This window comes from Furipterus horrens, unplaced genomic scaffold (assembly GCF_987537825.1).
Source record: "Furipterus horrens unplaced genomic scaffold, mFurHor1.1.pri manual_scaffold_6, whole genome shotgun sequence".
Classification (NCBI taxonomy): domain Eukaryota; kingdom Metazoa; phylum Chordata; class Mammalia; order Chiroptera; family Furipteridae; genus Furipterus; species Furipterus horrens.
This window is the reverse complement of record NW_028327176.1, coordinates 165553857-165568226: the sequence shown is the minus strand read 5'-3', so window position 1 is coordinate 165568226 and position 14370 is coordinate 165553857. Positions and strand designations below refer to the sequence as shown.

Genomic DNA, 14370 nt, shown 5'->3' with positions numbered 1-14370 from the left:
AAGGAAAATCAAGGTCATTTTGACAAGTATCCAGCCTTAAGGAAGTAGGTGACTAAATAAATCCCTTGGTTCAGATCCTGAGCACAGATCAAGACCTCTTTCACAGGGCCCTTTAAGTGATTCATCCACAACATATTATTTTAAAAAATATGTATTTGCTTTTCTAGTTTAATTTTTTTTATTCACCCCATGTATAAGGAAAATAACTGATCAGCATCTTCTCTATTAAAACTTCCCATTCCTGAATACTGGGCCAACAAAGTAAACTCAGATCCTTCTGCATGGCTTTCAAGGTTGTCCTTCTTATCACCCTGCCCAGCTAAGGTCTCCAGCATTATCTTTTACTGACTTCTAATGTCTGTCAGACAGGCCTTGTTGATTGACACCTGCCTCTGCTTATGTGGCTGTCTTATTTCCGGTGGCAAAGGTATGTATGGGCCTGAGGTCAGGGAGACCTCATCTGGGGCGAACTGATTGCTCCAAGGCAAGTTATTTTCTCTCTGAGATTTGCAAAGGTGGCTTCATTGTCACAGGTGCTAAAGTCACACTGCCTCTGTTCAAATCCTAGCTCTACAGATACTGGCCATGGGGCCTTGTGTCTCACATGTAACTGCTCCGTGCCTCAGTTTCCCTACCTTTCCCACTTTTTGGAGTTTTTTTTTTAAGATTTGTGTATAATAATCCCTGTAAGACGAGTCAATTGCTTATCACAGAGATATTAATCAATAAATGTTAGTTAGTCTTGCTATCATTATTATTGGTTTCTCTGAAAAATAGAGATAATATTTACCTTAAAGGTCATGATCCAAATTAAAAAATACATTCCCTAGAAGACTGTCTGCCAGTGCCTAATAAATAAATCTTAGATTTCTTCCTCCAGTCCTCACCAATATTTCTCTGCGTATTAAATTTATGTCTATGCTTCAATTTCCAACACAAATTATAGTCTCGTTAATAACATATTCTATGGCCTGAATCTTACCCATTTCTCCAATCTTTGTACTTTATTGTATGTTAAATTTCTATAAAGCACATGGCAATTATGTACTTTTGCTAATTGTCTCATTATGTTGTTTAATTATTATTTTTTGAACCATAGACTCCAAGCTTCCTGAGGGTAATGACTATATTATAGGCGTCAGTAAAGCCCCAGGTAACCATGTGCAGTACTGGGCCATTCCAGAATTTCTCAATAAAGATCTGATGACTGTCCGACAGTGTATATATAGGCACCTTTCATCCTTTTTCCTAAGGTGAACCCCAATTTCCTTAATGTTTCCTCTTGGCCCATCAAATTCTGAAAGCTTTAACAATATTTTAAAATCATTTTTCAATTTAGTTCCTATTGAAGTACAGTACTTTCAAAGATCTACTTGTTCCCTAGTACACAAAATTTTCAACTTGTGTTTTTATATTTACAAAAAACTAAAATGTTAACATAAGGATTTCTGGAGCCCAGGCAGAGCACCTGAGAGATGAAAGACCACCTGATCCCAGCACCTACATCAGCACACGTTTGATCACATGACAGACTGAGCACATGAATCATTCGAACTTGTCAAGTGATGCCAAATACCATTTGAGGACCCCCTGCAAGGGGCTGTCTAGTCAAAATTGTGGAGAGGTGGGGGCAGGGGTTTCCCCATGGCACGTGCCAGTGAAAGCCTGCATGGAAGCAGTCCATATCTCAGTCTTGTTCCAACCAGCAACTTGCTTTTAGTAAAAATCATTTGTTATTTTAATGTTTTTAATTTGAACTTTTTTTTTTAGGCTTTTATAAGAATTAATCTGTTTAGACTTTATGGAGCTATAAGTATAAGGAGTTTATACCTGATTTTATGTTTGCACATGTTTATATAATATAATAAAAGTAATTTAAGCCAAACACCAAGGGTACATGGGCCTCTTTTGCTTAATAGTAATTTATATATTATAGATCTTAAGTCTGAGAAATATTGGTTAAGACAGTCTCCGAATTTGAGGTAAAGGGAAGAACATTTTCCAATTATTAAAGAAGCTTCTGTCACCTCTTCCCTGGCTCTTGGTGTCATTAGCCTAACATACCTTTAGCTCCTGGGTCACATTTTCAAGGCCATACAATGTCCTATACGGAGCTGGCAGTGGGCCTGTAAGGTTGATGCTCATGGCCATCTGCTCCAGGCGGGCCAGGTCACCGAGAAGAAGGCCCGTGCACTCGTCCCCGCAAACTGTGAACATAGACAGCAGAGAACAGTTACTTCTGCTAAGCACCCCAGGCAGACGTTCCAGAATTTCAGGTCTGAAATATTGTATGGCCCAAGCATAATTCTGTGAAAAGAGGATGCTATTTATCTCAGATAATGAACACTTTCAAATGAATGACAGATAAAACAAGATGAAAAGAACAACAGAAGAGCCAACGTGCCTGTCACTCAGCATCTGAAATATTGATGATGATATAAACTGTGGAACCAGGGAGAAGGAGCACGTGGATTTTGAGGAAAACAAGTGTATTGCAGAAGTATAAAAGGAGAGGTAAGATCTGAAATACAACATAATGCACCAGAAATTTCCACAAGAGCAGTCTAGAGGAAATCTGTAAGGAGGGAATAAAAACAAGCTCCTGAGTCTAAATATGTGTGCAAATGTATGAGATGCTACATTAGATTTCACTGTGGATATCTACAGCAATTGGGCCTCCACATGCTTCATTTATTACCTTTTCAAAAGCTGTATAAATTTTTAGCTTGACATATATTGAGACTTTTTTAAATTTAAAAGATAATTTTTCTTTTTATAATTTCTGTTTTCCCCCCTCATGATGATATTTATTTACATATTTACTTATTTGCCAATGCTTCCTGTTTAGACTTTCAGCACATTATCACCCATGATCAGATGTACTACCTCAAATTCCCACTTTGGTGATTAACATAATCTGGTCTAGTAGATTAATCATTGCTAAGGCCCAGAGAAATTTATTCTTTAAGTACCAAGAGTGCTAACGTCATACTCATAATCTTTTCAATGATTAGAAAGAGGGACTGTTCAAATTTGGCGGTTGTGGAGCAGGCCTGGTGGTAGAGCTGGGGAAGAAAAAAATGGAGTGTTTCTTCATTATCAAATCAATCTCATAAATAGTATAATTTCTAAAATTAAAATATATTGATTCTTTTGGAGGATAAAAATATACATATTCAATTTCAACTTAGTTCTAAAAAATGTTTACTCATCGCCTGCCATATTCATAATATGCATTCATATAATTTCTAGTTTATATTCCTCAGATAGAGGTATCAAAACTATACATATGTTAGAAGAGAGGAAAATACATAATAGAAAATATGGAGATTTGGAGCAGCTTTGGATCATGCCCAAAACTGGCAAGAATTCAATTAGTTCTCTAAACAGCACTCCCCTGAGCTGCCTAATGGAGGGAAAACCATTAACGGAAGCTTGTAAACAAAGAGAAGCAGTACAGAGGGTGATTTTTTTTGATAGAAAAGCAGTTAGAGGTGAGTTACTATATCCCTACTTAGGGAATAAACTGCCCCAGCAGGGCTTTTCATAAATCACATCCTTGCAGGTGACACCTGTGACTATAGAGCATCACCTGCAGGGAATTTGCAAGCTCCCGGCACCGTGCAAGCTGAGTGAACAAAGGGGTTTTGGAGGCAGGAGCTGAAGTCTGGACTAGAGCTGCATCTCTTCCTTTTCTAACCAGAATGAAAGGGAATTTGCTCTGCATGGAAACTGAGTGAAAGGAGGAGAGCGCTGTGGCTTCACACTCTCAGGTCAACAGACCTGTCTGCATGAAACAATTATAGAAAACACAACCTGGAGCACAATTAGGTACCAAGTTAACTTTTCTTAAAGACCAGGACACAGTCTGGTTCTCCAACTTACATGGGTCTCAGCATCATCTGAAGGACATTTTTAAATCACAGAGACTAGACCATACCTCAGTGTTTCTAATTGAAAAGGTGGCTGCATCACCTGGTTTTTGACACTGTAGCTGAGGATGTGCTTTCCTTACTGATACTGATACTTCTGGTCTGTGCACCACACTTGGAAGAACACTGGATCAGCAGCATTGGCATCACCAGGGAACTTCTTACAAATGTATAATCTTGGACCCACCCTGGGTCTGGTGAATCAGAGTCTACTTTTTAGAATAATTCCCACGTGATCTATGCATGCTAATGTTTGTAAAGTATTGCTGTAGGTCAATGATTCTCAGTTTGGGCTGCACATTAGAATCATATGGGGGACTTTAAAATAGAATACAGGGGCTTCCCCTCCCCACCTCTGGAGAATGTGATTTGATGGGTCTATGGTAAGGAAGGCCCAGGCATCTGTATTTTTTAAAGATTCTAGATGATCTTATCATGCAGCCAGGATTTAGAAACACTGGACCAGATGATCAACTTTAGGGATGCTCACTTAGTCGTAACAGGAGCAAAGGTTAGGAAGACATCATTTCACCTGCAGTCTCCGTGACCTAGCCCACCTCTCCCTCCATCCTCCCTATGTGGTCCCTAGATGCTTAGGTCGAGTGCTCAGGCATTACCTCTTCAGAGGGGAAGGTCATGATGACCTGCAGTTACCGTGTCCCCCAAATTCCACATAATTCTCTCTGTCTTGTTACCTTAGCACTCATGGTGGCGGAGGGGTGGGGGGCAGCTATCTTACTACTTTATTATTGTTTCTGCCCCACCAGAGAAGGGACCTTCATTACCTTGGGCCATAGTACCCAGGAAACTGTCTTCCATATAGTAAACGATTGATGAATATTTTGGTGAATATCACCAGGGAGTTAGAAGGAAGGAACTGAGAGAGGGAGAGGGAGAGGGAGGAGAAGAGTGAGTGAGAGACAGAGAAAGAGAGAGGCCAAATAGGAAATGTCTGCATGTGAGAATATAATAATGAATGTTAGGACATGGAGAACCACACAGATGTGTGAGGAACAGGAAAACAGGATTAAAAACAATGGTTAGAGAGAGAAAAATCTCTTGTGATGGAAGAGGCAGAGACTGACCAGTGTCAATGAGGTGACTATAATACCTTCATGAGGGAATTCAGTTTGGACCCAGGAAAGTCATTTGAACAGAGGGGTGGAGGGGAAGCAAAGAGACGCCAAACATTATCAGGAAAGGAACTACACAGACAGGTTACTGAACAATACAGGCAATGCTTGTTTCTGGGGCGCAGTGAAAATGGTTACCACTTTTTTGCTGCTGCTCCCATGAAGGGGTAGACTCTATTTGCCTCCCTTGAATCTGGGTTGTCCCTATGAGTCACTCTGACTCAGTGTCACAGAGATACTGTGTAACTCTTGAGCCTCCACTTCAAGGGATTTTGCAGTTTCTGCTTCCACATTCTTGGATCCTGATGCCTTGTAAACAATCCCAGATTAGCCTCCTTGAGGAAGAGAAGCAACTTGATCTTGAGAAAAGCAGGCCTAATCATTCCAGCTGAGGGCCCATCATGTGAATGAGGCTACCTGGGACTCCCCAGGCATGACAACAAAAGAATTACCCAGTGGAGCCCAGCTCAAATCGCCAGCTCCAGAATCTTGAGGGTATATACAATGTTGTCTTAGGCTACTGAATTTCGGAGTGACAGCATAAGAGAACTGACCCCTGTTCCCAGATTTTGCATGAGTGATCTCGAGTGTAAATTCAAAACAGAGACAGGTTGCAATTCATAGGTTAAAAACAATTATTAGTAATAAGTTCATCATGCTTTAAAAAGTTCCATTTGACTTCTAGTGAAGATGTATTTTGGACAGATATTCCCAGGAGGTAAGCAAGCAATACTCCTTTTTTCCATTTCAAGATCTTGAAAGATACTTGATGATATAATATCTCACCATATTCTTCAGGGCAGCATCTCCTTCAGGAATCCTTTGCTAGTTAGTTTTCTAACTTATTGTAATCTATGACCTACCTATTTCCAAGAAGGAATTGAGTCAGCTCCTCAATAATGGTATGGCTAGTAGCTCCTTACTGGTAGTTCCAGAAGTTTCCAGGGAAAAGTTTCCTTGGTTTTTATTTCCCACAAGAAGAAATCAGGGACTGTAATACAGAACTAGGTCTGATTTGCTGTAATAGACTGCAGAGTAAATGGGTGAAGGAGAATGCCAAGAGGCACGACGAATACTAATTTTTTTCTCATTTATTCCACCCCCTGCCCATCTGTTTTGGTTCCTCGTCTTCAGTTGTTGAAATAAAAATGTATTTAATTGCTCTTCCAAGGAGTCAAACATTCCGTTTTATGTCTCTGTGTCCAAAGGTCTATTATTATCCCATGTCTTACAGTCTCTGCATTTGCTTTTTGGGGAATAGAGTGCAAGCACATTTCCATAAGTGAAGGGGAACTTCTATATGTGTTCCAAGTAATACGCTAACATCTGTCCAAATGGGTCAGAAAGACTTATGAATATGACAGAGACGGGAATTTTTTCAAAGCTTCTGTATAAGTCTAGTTCATGCAGTTATAAGATAAAAACATGGAGAAACACATCCTTTACATAATGATGTGCTATTTTATTCTAACATAAAATATTTTACTTACACTACAAGCTACTTTTATTTGCCCTCAAAAAGTCTGAAATGTCTGGCAACAAACACTGGAAATGAGATGCAAATGAAAACCACATTTACTTCATTCTGATGGGGAAGATCTGAAGAGTGTACAGAGACATGGAATATTCACATTATGTAAACAATTATTTTTGATAAGGGTGCAGTAACTGTCCAGAGTAAATTAACACTTATCTTATAATCAGGACCCCCCTCCCCCCAAAAGAAAAAGACCTCTCTAAACCATTCTCCTAAACAGCAATAGAAATAAGATTACAAAGTGAGGTCCTTCCTAAAATGCATGGGAGCAAAAGCAAATATTTCAAGACTATGATTATATTTTACATGACTAAATGTTTCTGAGGCTTTGCCTATAAAAGTGTCAGGATAAATTTGTACCTAATATTAACAAATGCAGTACTAAATTCAGATCATTATAGCTGGGCACACGTAAGGGGCAAATCATGCAACTGATATTACAGATCTTTCCATTAGCAATTAGTACAAAACACTGCATTTCCACAAGAGTCCCCCATGCATAATAACTACTGGCTTACTGTCCCAGGAAATTCACACACTGCATCCCAACCAAAGAAGCTGAAGCTGAAATGAGTGCATTGAGTACTTTTGAAAAGGCCAAACCTATTAACAAATTTTAGCTAAAGGTACATAAATTGTCAGCTCTAATCAAATAGGGATAAAATGAGTAAATATATATTTCCAACAGAAGATAAAATTTGCGTGAAATGCATGTTTTAGTTTAACTCTACTACATCAAGGCTATTGACAGTGCCTTGAGTATGGATTTACTCGTATGTTTCTCTTTTCCCCTTCCCTTTCAAAAACAAACTTGGATTAGCATATATTTACAGCTTATTCTTATATATAAATAGCTAGCTTCTAAAATAAAAATTTGGTTTAAAACTGATTAAGAAGCCTTTTTGTTTGTTTGTTTGCCTGTTATTTCTTTCAATAAAGAGAAAGGTATTTTGTAAGCTTTGGGTGTTCACGTACCAAGTGATGATATATACAATATAAATTTGTATGTTTTAATTTAAAAACTTATATTTATATATACATTTTACCTAAACAAAATTCTGTACATAAATATATATGAAAAATAAGTGCAAAATGGTTCCAGTATGCTGTAGCTTTTCAGAAAAGTAGGTACTTTCATAATACTATAAATCATAATGGACAATAGCTTTTATCTATACAACATTCACTACGCAGCAGGCAATATGTTGTGTCTTGCCACCATTATCTAATGTTTACAGCAATTTTATGAAGTACTATTAATATCTTAATTTTAAAGATAAAAATAGTCACAATTAGGGTATTTATGAATCTATAAATATAAACTTTAAAGAGATGGGAAAAAGACATCCATAAAAGACATTTTCAGTGACTTGAAGAGTCTAGAATTAGAGATAATTATAGAAAATCAAAATTTAGCCTAACCTAAATATTTCATCAGAGATGAATGGGCTGCACAAAATAGTATGCCTTTGAAAAAAATTATCAATAATAACCATGAGATAATAACATCTAGAATGTTTTGAGCATCTATTATGCTTAGGTACTTTGCATACATGCATGTAGTATTTTATTTCCATTTTACAGGTGATGAAATAAGGTTTAGAAAAGTTAAGTAATGTCACACAACTTGTATGGGGCCTGCCAAGATTCAAGGCTGTTAGAGCCATTTTACAACAGTGTGCTTCCTCGCAACAGAGAAGGTGATGATTACACTATCTTGTCAGATTTCTTCCAAATTTAAAGTTGTGTAATTCTATTGTTCTGTGAGGTCAATAAACTTCCTGAATCTAGCAGAGTAAAAATCGTAATCAAATGGAGTTTTCTCTTGAAATAAAGCCTGATAGAAAATAAAGGAAATTGTAATCAGCCTCATCTACATGACAATTCAACTATACAACTCCTTCAGTCCATTAATGGAACAGCTTTCTCAGTGTGACGGACACACCACTGAGACTAATTGCCAACAACTAGGAAAATTATCTAGAATCAGAATATTTGCTCTTCCACAACATTGTTAGCCTGGACCTATGCTAATGAAGTTGACAAGAAGAAACTCAAAGCATCTTTTACTAACAAAACAGATGCAGAGAAGGTGCAAACAGGATGCACAAAGTTGCTTTTATAGCTTCTCTGATACCTGGATTTGAACAATATGCCACAGCTTAGAGTTGTAGAAAAGTAAAGTAGACATACTGGCCTTTGGATAGGAACTAGTACTTGGGGATGAAGTCGGGGCAAAGAGAGGATGGCAGGTAAAGGGCCAGGACAGAGAGAGATCACATGTCCAATGAGCAAAGCCATAGCTGATTAAATAGTATCTGGAGGTCAACTGATGGGTTTTCTTTTATTATAGAAAGTCCCATTTTCTTTACAGTGATGAACCACGTTCTTATTCTCATATACAGGAAACAATAACTGCCATTAGTAGTCATCTTTGATTATGAGTACAGTGCTGTTCCAGTGATAACATGTTAAGGGTCTCTGCTTATTATGATAAGGTCGTTGGTGGCAACTGGCTATTAAAAATAATAATCTTGATAGTGTGTCTGCAAATCAGTATCAAGTTTGGTTAAAAGCTCAGACCTCAGGTTTCATCAAGTGACTGGAAGGCATGTGTTTTACAGAATTAGGGTGGATTACCACATTTAGCTAGGTTTACCTTAGGTTGCAGGTAAAAAAACACACTTTGTGATTGCTTTTGCAATATTGGCAAGCAAAACATCATCTTAAATGTCATATTTGAGATAAATTGTGATTATAAATAATAAAGCTGATAATAGTTCCAATATTTCATATGCAATGAATATAATAGGAAACATCAATTTGATATTTATAAAATGCTATTTCAGGTACTCTATGGAATAACATCTTGCCAATGGCTACTAACGTTGATTTCTGTTCTCTAAGAGAGTAATGTATTTTACTATGCCACTCATGATCTATTTTGAATATCATGTGAGTTGTTCTGTGTTAATGACTCGCCTATAGAAAATAGGACATGAACAAAGCCAAGTTCTTTGCTTCACAATATAAAACTTTAGTATTAAACAAGTAATAGTTTTCTTGCTCATTTTCCAATTTTAGAGAGGCAGGTTCATAAAATGATATGCAAATTATAAATTAGAGTTCAAGGGGGAGATTGGATTTGTATTAACCTAATTTACTAAGAAGAAGCCCTGATTTGGGAAGTTTAAGAAAATGTGTATTCAGAAATCACCAATGTGCATAGGGAAGTACACATTTGTAGAGCTGTACTACTTCTATTAGAAAAAAAACAAAAACGAATTGAAGAATATCTGAGTACCAGCTAGTGTGTCTTTTCACTTGCATAGAAGACGATAGACCTTCACTTGACAGTTTTTAATGAATAAAGCTCTATCATAACTATTATATTGACATTATACATATTTAAAAATTTTTATTTTTAAGCACATTTTATCTTTATTCTTCATTGACATTTCTCTTACTACATATATATTCTCTTGCCTGAACCATGCTACCTCCATTCACTCCCACCCATGGGTCTTGTAGAATTCCACTATAGTCACATATTATAAAACAGGCCCTGCAGATCAAATATGCCAGATGAATTCATTCTTAGGATACAGAAAGATATTAAAAAGAGAACTAAGGACAAATCAGAGTTAAGTCCTCACTTGTATATTGTTTTATTATCTCATTTCAAAAATAGAATTAGTAACTGAGTCCTAGGAAAGGCCAACATAATAGAACTATGACATATTTTCCCACAACAGGAGAGATTTTGTAAAATGAGAAAAAAATCTGAAGATACTTTCGGTAATAATTCTTAGAGTTGAGCTAATGAAAGGTAAAGATACAACATTCCTAGAAGTGAATGGAGACCACTAATTTAAGAGCAGCATAAAGAAAATCTATACATCATTTACAAAGTGAAAATATTTATTGTAAATATTTTTAAATATAAAAGAAATACTGTTTATTTATAAAATAATTATAAACACTTTAGAAAAGGTATCTAGATATTAAATAATCCTCCAGAAGAATATTAAAATTTTCCATATATAGTAACTGAACTGAATATCATTTATAGCAGTTGGAAATACATTTCCCTGTAGAACAAAAATAATGCAAATGAACATTATTAGGCTGGTATAACTTGTAACTGGAGGATTGGCACTTTGTTGTTTTCACATGGGACACTGAGAGATTTAAAATCCACAGATGTGACAGGGAAAAAAATGAGCTGAGTTTTCTTGCTATAAATTTATTTAAATATATATAAAATATTGATCATCAACGGAATAAGAACTTAGAGCCATCGTTATTGATGGGCAGAATGACAACTCCCTTTAAAAGAAATGTTTAGAAAATAACTCCATATTTTCTCTCTCACAAATTTTTAATGTTATCGAAATATTTAGTGCTTCACATTGAATGTAATTTTTTTTATTTTCAGTTTACTTCTGGATAATTAATAAAGTTGTTGATTTAAAACTAAAGGACTGTTTAGTGTTTACATTAGGAGTAATTAATGATCTAATTAAATATATCATGTTAATAATTTAATGAGGAAACAATATTAAAATCAGTTGGATTATATTGGAAGCCTACTTAAATTATCATTAAAATATGCCATTATACTTGAAAAGAGTAAATATGTATACACCCTTAACTAAATATGATAATACAAATATATATTACATTGAATCTCTCTTCCATCAATTTTGACATTTATTTTTATTTTCAATGTAATACAGTTACATTAAAGATGTTTGAAATACATAGAAAAATAACTTAAAAATCTATATTTCCAAATTCATCTAGTCTTTATTTGTTGGCATATTTAAAAAGTCATTCTTAGTTTTTGAGGTAACTCTTACAAAACTAGAGCACAAACAAAAGTTCTAATTAAGGTGCTATTAAGAGTTACACACATAAGATGTCAAAACCAGAAATATTAGCACTAATATATACATTAAAATAGATAAATATAGAAATAAAAGAACTGAAATATTTTGTATTCCTCTTTGTTAGAAAGAATTAAGATAATCAGTGTAAATACCCCCAAGGAAAAGAATAGCATAACATAAGAGTCCCTGTCTAAACTTATAAATGACCTGTTTTAGATTAGAATTTGTATAAGATGCAATAATCACATAACTACTGTATTTGATGTACTTTCAATATGACATTACTAAATCCAAAAGCAGCTAAAAAAACCCAAAACAAAACAGAGAGAAAGAGCAAGCCAACTTGCTCTTCATTTGTTGTACATGTGAATAAAAATACTTGAGTTTATTTTCAATGCTTCCAGATTCTGTAGTTCAAGAGAAAGTTATGAAGCAGTAAGTCCATGGATATCTCTAAAAGCTAAGAAAAGTCAGTTCTAATTCCAGGTTAACAGTGTCTGTCCAGCCAAATACAAATTCAGGAAGATTCTAAAAAATTAATAAACCCAGACCTTAAATCTGCTATAAAGACAATGCCAACTCTGAGATGGACAAAATAAACACAAACCATGCCTCCAGGAGTTTGCTGTAGGTCTTCAATGAACTGACTAAAACATGTTGAGGATTTTCTCAGCTGTTCTTGGCTCAATGGGATGGAGACAAAGACAGCAGGCAAACAGCAGAAAGTGGATAGATAGCATCAAAAAGAGTGAAGCACTAGCTATTGCAAAAAAAACGAATATCAACTCTTACTGGAAATGAGACAGAATGGAACCAAGGCCCCCAGAACTAATAGCTAAGTTAGTATACGTACAAACACACTCCGTGCCCTCTCGTGCATGCCAGTGTTCGCAGCCATCACACTTTGGCCCCGTGGCTCCAGGTCGGCACGTGCAGAACCCTGTGATAGCATCACAGGGGACAGGTATTGAGCCATAGGGGTCACACTCACATTCTTGGCAGGAGCCTCCGGGACTGCTTGGGCTGCCCGTATAGCCAGGGGCACACCTGGATTGAAACAGTGACGCAAAGGGGATTAATAATGTCAAGACTCTAAGCTGCTGGTGCTGTGTGCATTGTTTTAAGTAAAACAAAACTTATACCAAGAGTCAGTAGATCAGGGGTTAGAAAACTTTTCCTGTAAAGAGCCAAATAATAAACATTTTATGTTTTATGAGTCAAGAGGCAAAATCAAAATCATGTAGTGAGAGAGAAATAAAATGTGAAACATTTTTTTTTGGTTAATAGAATTCAAGATTATAATAATAATCTACTAAGTAAAACTAATCTACTAGTGAAAAGAATAGAATTCTTGTTGATGTCAAATTTGTGTAACTAGGGTTCAAACTTAATGCTTCCTATCATCAAATTGATTGTAGATGTTTGCCTGCAACAACCATTCTCAGCTTGAATGTCATACAGAATCAGGTAATGGGCCAAATTTTGTGGACTAGAGTATGCCCACCACTGCTCTAGATTATAAACTATTTTTGAAGTCTTTTTTAAAAATTAGAAGTAAATAAAATTATATATTTACTCCCAGGCTTTTCTAGATTCATGCATTTTTAGATATCAAATGACAGAATCATTCAATCTGAGACGGGCTGAGCCTTTTTTAGATGGATGGGAATGTCTTTCAGTTACTTCTTGAGTTTCTCCTACAAGTTTAAGGTTTCCCTCCAGGTACGCTACAAACCAACGTGTTTGTGCCTGAGCCAGTGAATGCCAGCCCATGGTAGGAACCTGGAGAACAAAGAGATTCACTCTGCACCTGCACAAAGAAACCCAGGGCTCTGTAAGCCAGACCCCAGCAGCAGTTGGGGGAGCCATATTCTCTGTCAGTGTCTCCTCCCTTGATGCCTCAAGATCCCACCATCCCCCTTTCTTTCTCACCTCATTTTCAGTAAACCTCTTTTCTTTTGTATCTGTTTACCTTCCTCTCTTGATTTGTGTCTTGAGGTGGGGCAAGAACCCCCCCACTGGTAACAGACCTATTAATTTTACTAATGAGTGACAAGAAGCAAGTTACGTGACAATACATTAGATTTTCTATTTAATTCTATTGCTCTTTCCTCTCTAATACAACTTTCTCAAGATGAATTTTTTGTGTGTCTATGGAAGTGGGTTAATGTTATACAAATAAAATATATAACACCAATTTGAGAAATTACAAGGGAAAGCCAACTGGTAAATCCAAAATGCAATCCACTCAATGGCTCTTCCACCCATCCATGCATTCATTTGTCAAACTATAGAGTACACCATTGGTTATGTTGTTGGAAGTGGTAACTTTACAAGATGCTAGCAAGACCAGATGATCTGGTTTAACCCAGAATGTTCCCAGATCACCCATTGTCCTGGCTTAATTATTAAAGACACTTCCTGTCCCTCCTTCAAGTATCCTCAATAGGACAATAAATTATACGGCTGATCAGCTTAAATATAATCAACAGTCAAAATTTTGTTCAAAAGGCAAGTATGGGATAAAGTTGAGAGACAGTAGGATGTTGAAACCAAAAGTTATTAACACTGGTCAGATAATACTGGAGCAACTTTAGTGACCTGGTATTGTAAAAATTTGCATGGCTGATTGTGAAAGTTAATTGATCCTGGCCTGGTTAGAAAGGCAAAGCAAGAAGAAAATTATCTGTAACATCAGGCTTTTATTCATTTATGGTTTTGTTATTTTACTTTCAATACAACATTACACATGCTCAATAAAAGTGTCATTTCAATAAATCCACTTAAGTTATTCCCTAATATCTGCAGGTGAAAGAATTTATTCTATGCAGGTTCAGATTGATCAACTGTCCAAAGAGTTTATTAAAATAGTAACT

The 14370-nt window shown here is 36.2% G+C and overlaps 1 protein-coding gene across 1 annotated transcript in view; it reads right to left on the bottom strand.

Moving 5' to 3' along the window:
• The window catches only part of LAMA2 (laminin subunit alpha 2), a 521547-nt gene that overhangs the window by 122691 nt on the left and 384486 nt on the right, over positions 1–14370 (bottom strand). Inside the window, exons 32-33 of the mRNA XM_090279831.1 lie at positions 12348–12541; positions 2065–2207 (exon numbers count right to left, since the gene is read on the bottom strand). Of these exons, the coding sequence (XP_090135957.1) occupies positions 2065–2207; positions 12348–12541 (337 nt within the window). The remainder of the gene's footprint in view (positions 1–2064; positions 2208–12347; positions 12542–14370) is intronic.